Source organism: Drosophila tropicalis, unplaced genomic scaffold (genome assembly GCF_018151085.1).
Source record: "Drosophila tropicalis isolate 14030-0801.00 unplaced genomic scaffold, ASM1815108v1 contig_715, whole genome shotgun sequence".
NCBI lineage: Eukaryota > Metazoa > Arthropoda > Insecta > Diptera > Drosophilidae > Drosophila > Drosophila tropicalis.
This window is the reverse complement of record NW_027173199.1, coordinates 194233-206311: the sequence shown is the minus strand read 5'-3', so window position 1 is coordinate 206311 and position 12079 is coordinate 194233. Positions and strand designations below refer to the sequence as shown.

General features: G+C 38.3%; 1 protein-coding gene across 1 annotated transcript in view; it reads left to right on the top strand.

The window, feature by feature from the left end:
• Window positions 1–11745, top strand: part of LOC137579584 (putative uncharacterized protein DDB_G0285119) — a 111006-nt gene extending 99261 nt beyond the window's left edge. The window contains exons 7-10 of the mRNA XM_068293364.1: window positions 10574–10649; window positions 10706–11116; window positions 11287–11445; window positions 11495–11745. Of these exons, the coding sequence (XP_068149465.1) occupies window positions 10574–10649; window positions 10706–11116; window positions 11287–11445; window positions 11495–11625 (777 nt within the window). The 3' untranslated portion in view covers window positions 11626–11745. The remainder of the gene's footprint in view (window positions 1–10573; window positions 10650–10705; window positions 11117–11286; window positions 11446–11494) is intronic.
• The last annotated feature ends 334 nt before the right edge of the window (window positions 11746–12079 follow it).

Genomic DNA, 12079 nt, shown 5'->3' with positions numbered 1-12079 from the left:
TTTTGAACATCAGACCCTCCAGCCAAACTCTATCGAAAGCCTGGGCAACGTCGAGAAAGACAGCCGCACAGTATTCTTTTAGTTCGAATGCTGTTCGTATTTCGATGTTATGCGATTGACTTGTTCAATTGTACCATGTTTTTTCGCGGAAGCCGAACTGGTGTGAAGGGATTGTGTTCTCCGATGCCAGAAATGAGTTTAGTCGGATCTGCAGGACCTTTTCAAAAAGCTTCGAAAGAGGCTGGGTTTTGTCCTTTCCCACTTTAGGAATCATGATGATAGTGGACCTTTTCCATGTTCTTGGGAAGTAGCCAATTCTTATTATAGCGTTGAACAGTTTGCAGATGTATTGTATGGCAATGATAGGGAGTTCCAGGATCATTTTCGGTGTGATTAGGTCATGGCCAGGGGCTTTTTTTGGCTTTATGTGGTTTTTAATAACTGCAGTGATCTCGTCCGATTGGAGTTTCGAGTACTCACTATCCGTTAGTGTGCTCGAAGGGGGAAGTACAGATGAGTTTGATGTTGGATTTGGCTGGAAAACCATTTTAAGATGTGTGGCAAATACGGATGCCCTCTCTTCGTCACTGCGGGCCCATCCACCGGTTGGACTCCTTATCGGTGAAATTGTCTCTGCAGGAGCGCTTAAAGTTGGGTGGGCTTTCCACAGAGTGCTGGTGCTGGTTGGGCTGAGCTTTTCTATGTATTTTCTTTGAGCCCAGCTTTCCTCTTGTCTTAACGCCTTGGAGAGGTTGCGATTAGCATGCCTTAGGCGAAGTTTTGCTGCTGGTGAGCGAGTAATCTGCCATTCTCTTCTTAGACGTCGTTTTTCCGTTACTAATTGTTCTATCCGCCGGTTCGTAGGCCTGTCAACAGGTTTAGTGTAAGAAGAGGCAGGTGGAGTAGATACTTTTGCTGCAGCTGCCATCATAGACTCAAGTGCAGAGACGCACATATCAATGTCCTCTACAGCATCCAGTTTCGGCGAACAGTCAATGTGGGCACTCATGTACATTTTAAATTTAAGCCAATTTGTTTTGTTGTTTGTAAGCCTATATGGGCGATCAAGTACTTGAGGTCTTGTTAATAGTGTGAATAGTACTGGAGAGTGATCGGAATTTAAATCTAGCAGTGTATCCGCAGTGATCCGATTACGTGGAATCCTCTTGGTTACTGCGAAATCAATCAAGTCAGGCACTTTCTGTGGATCTGTGGGCCAATAAGTAGGCCTACCCGGTGAGACGCAATCCATCTTATTGAGAGGGTTGACTATTGTGTTGTACAACTGCTTGCCTTTAGGATTTACCAGGCGAGATCCCCAGTGCGTATGTTTGGCGTTATAGTCCCCTGCTGCAATGAAGCGATCTCCGAGTGTGTTAAAGAAATCGGTAAATTCCTTTTCAGAGATTGAGAAGCGTGGTGGGCAGTACAGGGCAACCAATGTAGTGTTGCCGCAGCTGGTTTGAACGGTTATAGCAGTTGCTTGTAGGTGCTGTGTTTCAAATCTGTTGAGGAACGAGTGTTTTATACGGTTCTTGATTAGGATACCAGTCCCGCCATGAGCTTTTCCGTCTGGATGGTTTGTTGCATAGAAGGTATATTTTGGTATTTGAAAATTATTTATTGATGTTAAATGTGTTTCCGAAATCAGCAAAACGTCGATTTCACTTGAGTCTAGGAATAGTTGCAGTTCATTTTTGTGCTTGGAGATGCCGTTAGCATTCCAAAGACATAGACGTAGGGAAGCCATTATTTATTCTCGATAAGCTTCTGGATAAGCAGGTTTTGATTCCGCATCAGTTCTTGCATACAGTTTTGCATGAACGTCATAAAAGTGGTCATGTTTTGATTGAGTGAGATCAATAGGGCTTCTAAGCCACTTGGAGTTTGCTGGCCAAGCTCTGGTGCGCTAGGTTGCGGATTCTGTAGATGGTGAAGTGACGGGGTCTCTTTTGCGGGCTCCGTCTGTCCAGTTCGGAGCACACTAGCGAAGGATACACTAGGACTGTATGTAGCAGGCATGTTAGATGATCTAACAGCCTTGGCGAAGAATACCTCGGGTGTAGTTTTAGAGGCGTTGACGGTGATTTTTGGTCCAGCTGGGGGTTTGCGCCCGTTTAGGTGAGATTTAAGATCCTTGAAGACAGGACATCCTCTGTAGTTGGCCGTGTGGTTCCCTCCACAGTTCCTGCATAATCTTAAAGCGACATTGTTTCTGTCCTTGGTGCAAATGCCATCTTTATGATGTTCGCCACAGCCAACACACACTGACCTGAGATTGCAGTTGTTAGAGGTGTGGTTGTATTCCTGGCAGTTTTTACACTGCGGTGGTTGGTGTCTTTTATGGGGCTCCTCTACGGTGATTCTTCTGTGCAATAGGAGCTGTAGGTTGTAGATTGGGTGCACTTCATTTGGCTTCGACCGCTTTGCATCTGGTTGGAGCTCGATTTTAAAGAGCGGCTGTGCGACTTTGTTCCTGTTGATGATGTTGACAACGGATTTGACCGCAAACCCTTTTTCGACCAACGCGTCTGCTATTTCTTGAGTAGGGACCGATGGCTCAATCCCCTTCAACACAACCTGGAGCCCTTTACTGCTATTTAGTTGGTAGGTATAGAAGTTGATGTTAGCATTACGGAGGTACTTTTCAATGATGCGGAAATTGTCCTCAGTTTGGGTTTGACATTTAATTTCTTTAATGTTACCCCTATTGAGAGGGGTTACAACAAAGTTATTTGCCCCTACTGTTTCTACTAGCTTCGAAATCAGGGCGCTGCAGTTGGCTCCACGGATGTATAAGGGGGGTGGTCTAGCCGATTTAACTTTATCTACAGCGCCGGCTTGATCATCTTGCTGATCGGCAAGAATTTTAAAACGATTCCCGCTAAGGGGTGCTACTCGTTCATTTGGTTTGGTTATTTTCGGCGTGTTGCCACTTTTTTTCTTTTGCGGGCTTAGCTTCCGTTTAGTTATTTTAATATATCTATCCATTCCAGTTTGGACAGAAGTCGTTGGGTTTACTATTGTGGCTGACTCAGGGCGACTTGTCGTTGACGGCTTGAGGCAGGTCAATACTTCGGCAGACGCTGCAGTAGTTGCTGTCAACGAGCTGACGGTGCTGGTCGGTGCAATCGGTGACCCAGTTATCGTTATTGATGGAGAAGCACACTGCTCTCTCCACGGTAAGTTGCTTTTGATTGCTGAGTGGCTGGCACTTTCGGTGTTATTGCTTACGTTAGCATTCAGTGGGGTCGGCGACACCACCGAAAAGTACGCGTTGTTGCGTTGGACCGAGAGTCGACGCTCACGTTGTTGTTGTACAATTAGTTCTTGTAGCTGTTGCTGTTGGGGATCGAGAGAGCTTGGGCCCGAATTGGTGGACATGGCTTTTGTAAAAATTACGCACTTTGTTGTTGCAACTTAGTATTTATTGCTATTAGAGCAATCTAATAGCAATATGATTGTAAATAGGCGTCTCTGGGGCGTCTGAGAGCCCTACACAAATTTTTGCAAACACGGTCTTTTTTTTACACTCAATTTTTGCGGAGTGCATTAAAAAACACGTCTGTACACGGCGGCAGTTAAATTGCTATCGTACAATGTACAGTTCAAGTTCAGTTGTATTACTTTAAATTCTGCCAGCCGTGTGGCCTATTTTAACACTATCAGCGCCTCCTAAATATAACACAAAGAAACAAGTTTCCAAACCATTGCACTTTGGAGCCTTCTGATTGTTATACAGATTTTTGCCACGTCTCTTTCCGCCCCCTCAAATTAAATAATACCGATTTTCTCAATGACTATACTAGCTAGAGACACACAATTTTGACACGCCCACTTCCGCCGCCGCAAATTAATCAAAATTAATTTTCTCGAAAACTAACAAAGCTAAAGTCCCCAAATACGGTACTTAGATTTTTTTTAGTATTCGCGCAGCTAATGATTATTTAAAATTTTTGCCGGGCCCACTTCCGCCTCCATAATTTAAAAAACACAGATTGCCGCCCGCAATTTTTTGACTAACGAAATCTAGTCCGGCAAACTAGTTAGTAATATTTATTTCTACCGATCTACCATCTAATATATTTTATTAAAAATCCAACTAGAAACACGCGAAATATACGTATAAATGTGTGTTACTAGGAGCTCCAAAAGGCCGGAGTTAGCCGTAGTCTAGTGGCGGCGCTATTGTGCACGTGTGTCTGTAAGATTTAGCGAGATAGGAAATGCTATAATGAGACAAGTAAAATGATTTATAAACTTACATTTGTTCTTCGAAATTAAAAATATTTGTTTCACCTGGTGGATGTTATACTTTTCATACTTCTCCATACGTTTGCATGGTAATATAAAGCAAATGCGGATGCGTTTTATGGCATCGAGGTGTATATTTATTATATTTTATATATCATGCACCCATATGGTAAAATGGTATATTTAAGACGTCAAAATGTAAATATCAGGCAGAAGACAGCTTTTCCGACCCCATAAAGTATATACGAGCCCCGACCACTATTAATTCGTACATAAATCTGGGAAGTCTTTTGGTGAAATAGCCAAACAATTAAATCTGGCTAAATCGTCCGTTCAAGGAAAAAAAATTTTTTTAAGAAAAATGACAATATTGACTATAAAGTCGCAAATAGAGGCCGAAAATAAGCAATATCAGATCGTGATAAAAGAGCCCTAGCTACAATTGTAAAAGCTGATCGTCTCCAAAATTTAAGAAATTTGGCATCAGAAAGGTCTGAGAAAATCGGAAAAAGCGTTAAGCGTGAGTGGACGCGCCAGCAGTTGCGTAATATTGGAGACAAGTTCTATAAAGCATGTATGGGGATTTTCTATGCTACAAACTTAATATCTTAAATTACTCTTAGGCCAAGGAAAAATCATTGCTTACGCTTCGCCAAAAGAAGATGGTGTCGGGAAAGGATGAGTTGGACTCAAAGGCAACGAAATTCGCGAAGGAGAGTCATTCGAAACAAAAGTGAAGCATACCATTAAGACTGCCTTAAAAGGACAGTTAAGTTCCCAGCGAGCGTAATGGTCTAGGGTTGTATGTCTGCCAAAGGCGTATGCCAATTGCAATTTATTGATGGGATGGTCAACGCAGAAAAAAACAACACCATTTTAGAAGAAAGTCTGCTGCCACCAAAAACAAAACTGGGTGACTGTGATGAATATACCTTTCAACAGGATGGAGCATCATCTCATACTGCCAAAAGAACTAAAGCATGGTTGCAGAATAAGGAAATTGGGGTTTTAGATTGGCCATCAAATAGTCCGGACCTAAGCCCAATCGAAAATATATGGGGAACAATGAAAAGAAATCTAAATAATGAGCCGCAAACAACCTCTCTGATTTAAAATTGCAGGAGATGTGGGACTCTATCTCAACCGAACAACGCCAGAATTTATTAAAATCTATGCCAAAGCGTTGTAAATGTGTTGTAAAGGCAAAAAGCGATGTTACCCAATATTAATTCTTAAAAAATTATATTACATACACATATTTCAAGCATCGTACGAATTAATACTGGTCAAATTTTTTATCAGTTCAGCAGAGCATTTAATGAAATTATTGTTGTCGTTGTTGTGGTTTGCATGTGTTATCTTCTATAGTATTGAAAATATCATCAGTTAAACATTGCATTTGGGTAAAAAAAGCTTGCCGTACGAATTAATAGTGGATGGGGCATATACATATATTCTTGATCAGCATCAACTGCCAAGTCGATCGATGCTTGTCCGTCCGTCTGTCTGTCCGTATGAAAAACTAAATTTGAGAGACAATAAAAGCTAGATCCACCAAAATTTGGTATATAGACTTGTATAGCGTATAAAATGATCAAGTTTATTTCATTTTTTGCCAGGTGTCGAATGTATTCGAATGACAAAGCGTTAGTTCTTATTTTTTACAGAAACATATACATATGTATATGTACATATACAGTCGTTTTTGTTTCTTTTTTCGTTGCCCGTCAAAAAAAAAAAAAAAAAAAAAAAAAGGGAAAATCCTAACTGACATAATATTGATTTCTAATATTACTATTTCTTAGCTATATATGTACATATATGTATGTACATATGTTTAATAACACTTTCACTTTTGCCTTATGAATAGGGATTCCGGAGGAGAAGAATAACCCAATCTTCATTCGTTGAATTCAAAATATGAACTGATTTTATTAACAAAAGTATGGAGTTTATATAGGGAATCTTAGGCTCTAGGAGATAACAATTGTTCTTAAAACATCTTATTCTAATGAGACTCAAATCCCACGTTATCGGGGGTTGAAAATTATTATTATCTTGGGCCAGATGACCTGCCGTTGTGATCTTTTGGGTTAGTTTAGAATTACAAGTGTTTTTTCCACAACGTATGTGGCTGATTGTAATTCTAGTCATATGCTAGATTACTTGTTTGTGACAAAAGTACAGTTGTATTATGTTTTCTTTAGTACATCTGATTTGGTGAAGCCGCTTCAGATGAACACGATGTTTATTCTTAAACATTCTGCAAAGAGCCGCCAAATGTGACGTTTTGGATTTTATTTCTATTAAGTTATCTTAAACAAATTATTATTATTAATATTATTATTAGTAAGTTAACTGTTGTTAAAGAAGCATGACGAGCTACATGAGAGAAGTTAACCCGAGCAAATCAATGTTATCCTTCTTATAAACTAACTTCCTATTATTTTGTATGATTTACCAAATTGGTTTACTAATAATGTCCGATGCCTAACAATTTTTGTTTCGGGATATCTACCCACTCTTGATGTGTATTACTGTGCTGAGTTCTAGCCTTTTTATATGGTGGATACTTTAAAGACCAACTACTTTTACCTCTCGGCTTCAACCAATGTGGCTTTTGCTGGTATTTGAATTTTGAGTGGTTATTCGGATTAAGTGTTGTCCCTTTTTTTAACACAGCCTCGGACAATTTGTTACCTGAATTTATTTTGACACTATTTCTTAGATAATCATTATTTAATTTAACCATTGCCATCTGAGTATTCTCATTTTGTACTGGCTCTGGGATATATACTTTTTCTTCCCCAAATTTTACTTTACCTCCGAACTGAGGTCCTGCCGGGGGCCATAAACTTATTTCTTTTACCTCAGCTTTTATCTTACCTCTAAGGTGAGGTCCAGCCGGGGCCCGAAAGGTAATTTCTTGTTTTGTTTCGTTGTTGAGTTTGTTTTGACTTGTGTTGTATTTATTTTCACATTTACCTTTTTTCTTCTCCCAACGCTTTTTAAAACCTGTAACATCTATTGTTGGTGCCACTACAGATTTATTCATTTTTGATTTGGTGCATCCCGAGACGATCCAACCAAATTTAGTATTTTGACCTAGTAGGCCATTTATCTTTGTAACTCCCCCTTTTAAGATTTGGGTATATAAGTCTACCCCTATTATCATGTCAACCCTACCAGGTTTATTAAAGGTAGGATCAGCAAGTACGTAGGATTGCCATTTTGACATATCCATTCTGGCTTTTATTAAGGACACGCCACTTATCTCTGTATATTGTTTAATTTTACGTAATTTCAATATTTGAGCGGCTTCTTCAGATTTGAAACCCTCCATTTATTTTCTTAAGTTGTATTAGGGCTGTGGCCAACAATTTTTGTTGTGCCGTTACACAGGTATTAACGCTCTCCTGATTTTCTTCATAATGGAGTAACGTATGGTGTCCTCTGCTGCAAAATGAGCAGACCATTTCATTATTGCATCTCTTGTTGCTTGAATGCTTCAAGCATCGTGCACACAATTGTACTTTTTTGGCTATTTCTAGCCTTTCTATAGGTGTAAGCTCTTTAAACTTATAGCACGGAAGTGCGTTATGCCAGGGGCCTTTGCAGATCGAACAACTATCTTTAAACCCCACAGCCGACGTTTTTTCTAATGGTTTTTTCTCTTCTTTGCTCATGGCACTTAGCGAGCAATATCTTTGCTCCAAGTATTCCATGACATCAGATAGCAATTGTATCTGCCTTGTTTTTCTAATCTGGCTCTCGAATAATTGCAGAGCGTCTCTATCAAATTTCCGAAGTATAAGTTGAGCAAATATTATGTCAACTTCATCGGATAAATTTGTTTTAATTTTAATTAAGTGTATTGTATTTCTAGCCTTTCTATAGGTGTAAGCTCTTTAAACTTATAGCACGGAAGTGCGTTATGCCAGGGGCCTTTGCAGATCGAACAACTATCTTTAAACCCCACAGCCGACGTTTTTTCTAATGGTTTTTTCTCTTCTTTGCTCATGGCACTTAGCGAGCAATATCTTTGCTCCAAGTATTCCATGACATCAGATAGCAATTGTATCTGCCTTGTTTTTCTAATCTGGCTCTCGAATAATTGCAGAGCGTCTCTATCAAATTTCCGAAGTATAAGTTGAGCAAATATTATGTCAACTTCATCGGATAAATTTGTTTTAATTTTAATTAAGTGTATTGACTCATTAATTATGTCAATCACTCCTTTTACACTCTTTGCGGATTCATTGTTGATCATCGGTAAATCAACGATCCCAAGCGGCACTATAATTGTCAGCTGAACCTGACAATAGATGAGCTACCATGCTCCTTGCTTCGCCCTTTAACGCGGATTTCAAATAATTGAACTAAAGAGCAAGACTTAAATCTTCACTTTTTTCAATTAACTCCGTAAATAATTCTACAAACAGGTCCCATTCTCTAGGTTCTCCAGAAAATGTGGGTACCTGTATTTTTGGCAACACCGGTAGTTCGCCTCTCACGGTAACATTCTCAACTTACAAATTTTTCTGATGCTTTATTTTTTCTTCTAACGCTACCAAGGTATTCCGAAGGTCGAACTCTAATTCTTCTATGACCTCTTTAAACGTATCATTACCTATAAACTCAACTGTATAAGCTTGGCACATCTGTACCTTCCTGAACAAGAATTTTATTTTTTTAACATACATTTCGCCTGTTCTATTGTCCATCGTACGTAAATCTTTGCTCACCATGTCCAAATATTGCTGCAGCTGACGAACCTTTTCTTGCGATTTCTCCTGGCTAACCTTAGCATTCTCATTACTGGTGGTCGCGTTGCATCTGCTTTAATGTTTTCCGAATCAACAGTGCCCAACCTGATTGCTTCTCCTTTGGCTATTAATCTATTAATCATATCTAAGCCTTCCTCAATTTTCCATCTACAAAATAGAGGTGTTCGGTTACTCCATTCTGTATCATTTGGTTATTGTAACTCATTCATTAAGAATTTTGCTAGTGAACTTACTAGCGTCTATTTCTTCTATCTTCTTCACCCTTTTATGCAGCTCGTACTGCTTCGCTAACAATTTTTCAGTTTTGGTAGGGAACATTTTTTATGGTGTATATTAGGATATCGAAATAATAATAATAATATATGTAGTTTGATGTATGTACTTATGACTACTTATTTTAATTTATCTCTTATCTGATGATCCTGTTCGCTGCTGCTTGTCCGCCAATGTGTAGAGTTCGCTGTTTTTTTTTTACTGTGTCGTTGCTCAGCTGCTGTTGTCCAGGGCCTATGGGCTCAGGCGGTACCGGTGCCGGATATCGCACCAGATTTTCTTATACTGGAACCTTTTCAGCCTCTTCTTTGCAACTATCTTGTTGCTCTGCTGCTGTTGGTAGTTGCCGACTTGCAACTACATATAGTGTACATATGTATATACCTATACACTAGTTAACTTTTTTTTCGATATTAGGGCTTCGAATACGCCACACGCGAACTTTATATTGTTCTTTTTTTTTTACCGCCGCCGAAATTATTGCAGTTGCTCGACTAGCCAAACTGCCTTTATATACTCGGTCGCACGCACTTTTTATTTATTAAGCAATAATATTTTGCTTTAATTTTATACTCTGTCTCTTACCACTGGTGGGGAAAACAAGAGTTATTTATTTTGCTACCTTTAGCTGGTCTAAGCATTTACACTTGCATTAGATCTCAAACTCTTAAGGAGCTGATTGAACCTCTGAGTCTCTTACCACTGGTGGGGAAAACTACAGAGTTCCTTTTTCTCGAAGGACCAAAATGAATAGGGATTCCGGAGGAGAAGAATAACCCAATCTTCATTCGTTGAATTCAAAATATGAACTGATTTTATTAACAAAAGTATGGAGTTTATAAAGGGAGTCTTAGGCTCTAGGAGATAACAATTGTTCTTAAAATATCTTATTCTAATGAGACTCAAATCCCACGTTATCGGGAGTTGAAAATTATTATTATCTTCGGCACGGCTTCGGCCACATGACCTCCTGCCGTTGTGATATTTTGGGTTAGTTTAGAATTACAAGTGTTTTTTCCACAACGTGTGTGGCTGATTGGCTTTTGTTTGTGACAAAAGTAATGAACACGATGAAAAGATGAACACGATGTTTATTCTTAAACACCTTATTTAGTTTTTTTTTGCCTCAGTTTAGTTTTTAACAGTATACATTTTTACTCAGTTCGTATGAGTACCGAAACAATACAATACTCATACATATTTACTCACTATGAGCCTCACTCACTCAATTTGATATAATTTTTAAAATACATTTTTAGTCTCAAACGCAATTTCAAAGAAGCCAGTCGCAAGTAAATCGGTTACCCCAAAACTCCACCGTTGACGATGACTTAGGTATGTCTTAAAACTAACCTATTAAGTAAAGATTGAGGAAACAAAACATATTTCAGGGTTCGATCCATTTATTGAAACCCAAAAAGGGCTTGCTGAACTAATGGAGAATGAAGTTGTACAACAGCAGAACTTAAGTGTTGGGAATTTTAATTTAACGTCTCAACATCAACATATTTCGCATCAACAGTTGATTGACAATGTTCATCGTGCTCGAATGCCGCCTCCAGGTTTTAATCACATGAATGCCAACGTAATAGGTTTTAACGGGAGTCCAAAAGCACATACAAGTAAAGTAATGTCATTCGTGAATATGCCTGCCACTGTTGTAGGAAATAACGGGACTCCAGCTGGACAGGTTCAAATACCACTATTATCAAATTGGAATACAAATTTAACACAAATGCACCAAAATCCAGTGCAGACAATGAGCGAAAACCAATTGCAGAACCAAGGGACTCACAGTAAAGGTAAGAGCTGCCAAGCTACCAAAAATAAGTTTTCCCATATTCATTCCAAATCATTCGTTTCAAAGAGAAACTTTAACCTGCAAAAAATGAAAATAAAAAACATTCTTTTGTTAGTTAAGATCAATAAAATTAGTAATATTGATTTTATTCACATTTATATTTACTAGCAGGTTTTAATAATAACAGTAACGACTGGACTGCAATGGATCCAGCCATACTTTCCTTAAGGCAATTTTCATCTTTTCCACAATCCGGTCAAACATACCCACAAAACCAACAAGATATGTTTCTGCAACATTTAGCTCAACAACAACAACCGAATTCTCAAGGTAAAATTCTATATTTATTATTTATTATTAATTAAAAATTTTTTTGTAGGGTTCAATAATCAACCACAACAGTTGGTTTCTGGTATTACTATGCTTAATGGACAACAGGCATCCCCACAAGTGGTTAACGCTAATGTTCAAGGAATGCTTGAGTTTTTGAAAAACCGTCAATTTGTTTAGTTGTTGAAAGATATAAATATTTAGACATTATTGATTTGTTTACATGTACTCTTTACTGATTACCTATAAAAAAAACAAAAAAACAGATAAAAAATAAATTGAAATTCACGAACATGCTAATTTTATTGTGGAAGGTTCATTTTTGGCATATTGTCTACTATTGTCTATTATAAATTGTAAACAAGTAAATTAACATCTTTTATTTTATTTATAATGCATTTTGAAAATCCTTTTTAAATGTATGAAACATTACCAACGCTAAGAGCGTTGCAAAGAGCGGTATAGTGATTGCAGAAGAGTAGTTGAATACACAAGTTTCCGTAGTACTGATTTATTGGGGAAAATATTCGGTAATATTATATACAGATAGTCTTTTGATGATTTCGGATTGCCATTTTATTATGAATACAGGGCACAATAACCACCATACCTTTTTTAACATAATTGAATGGTG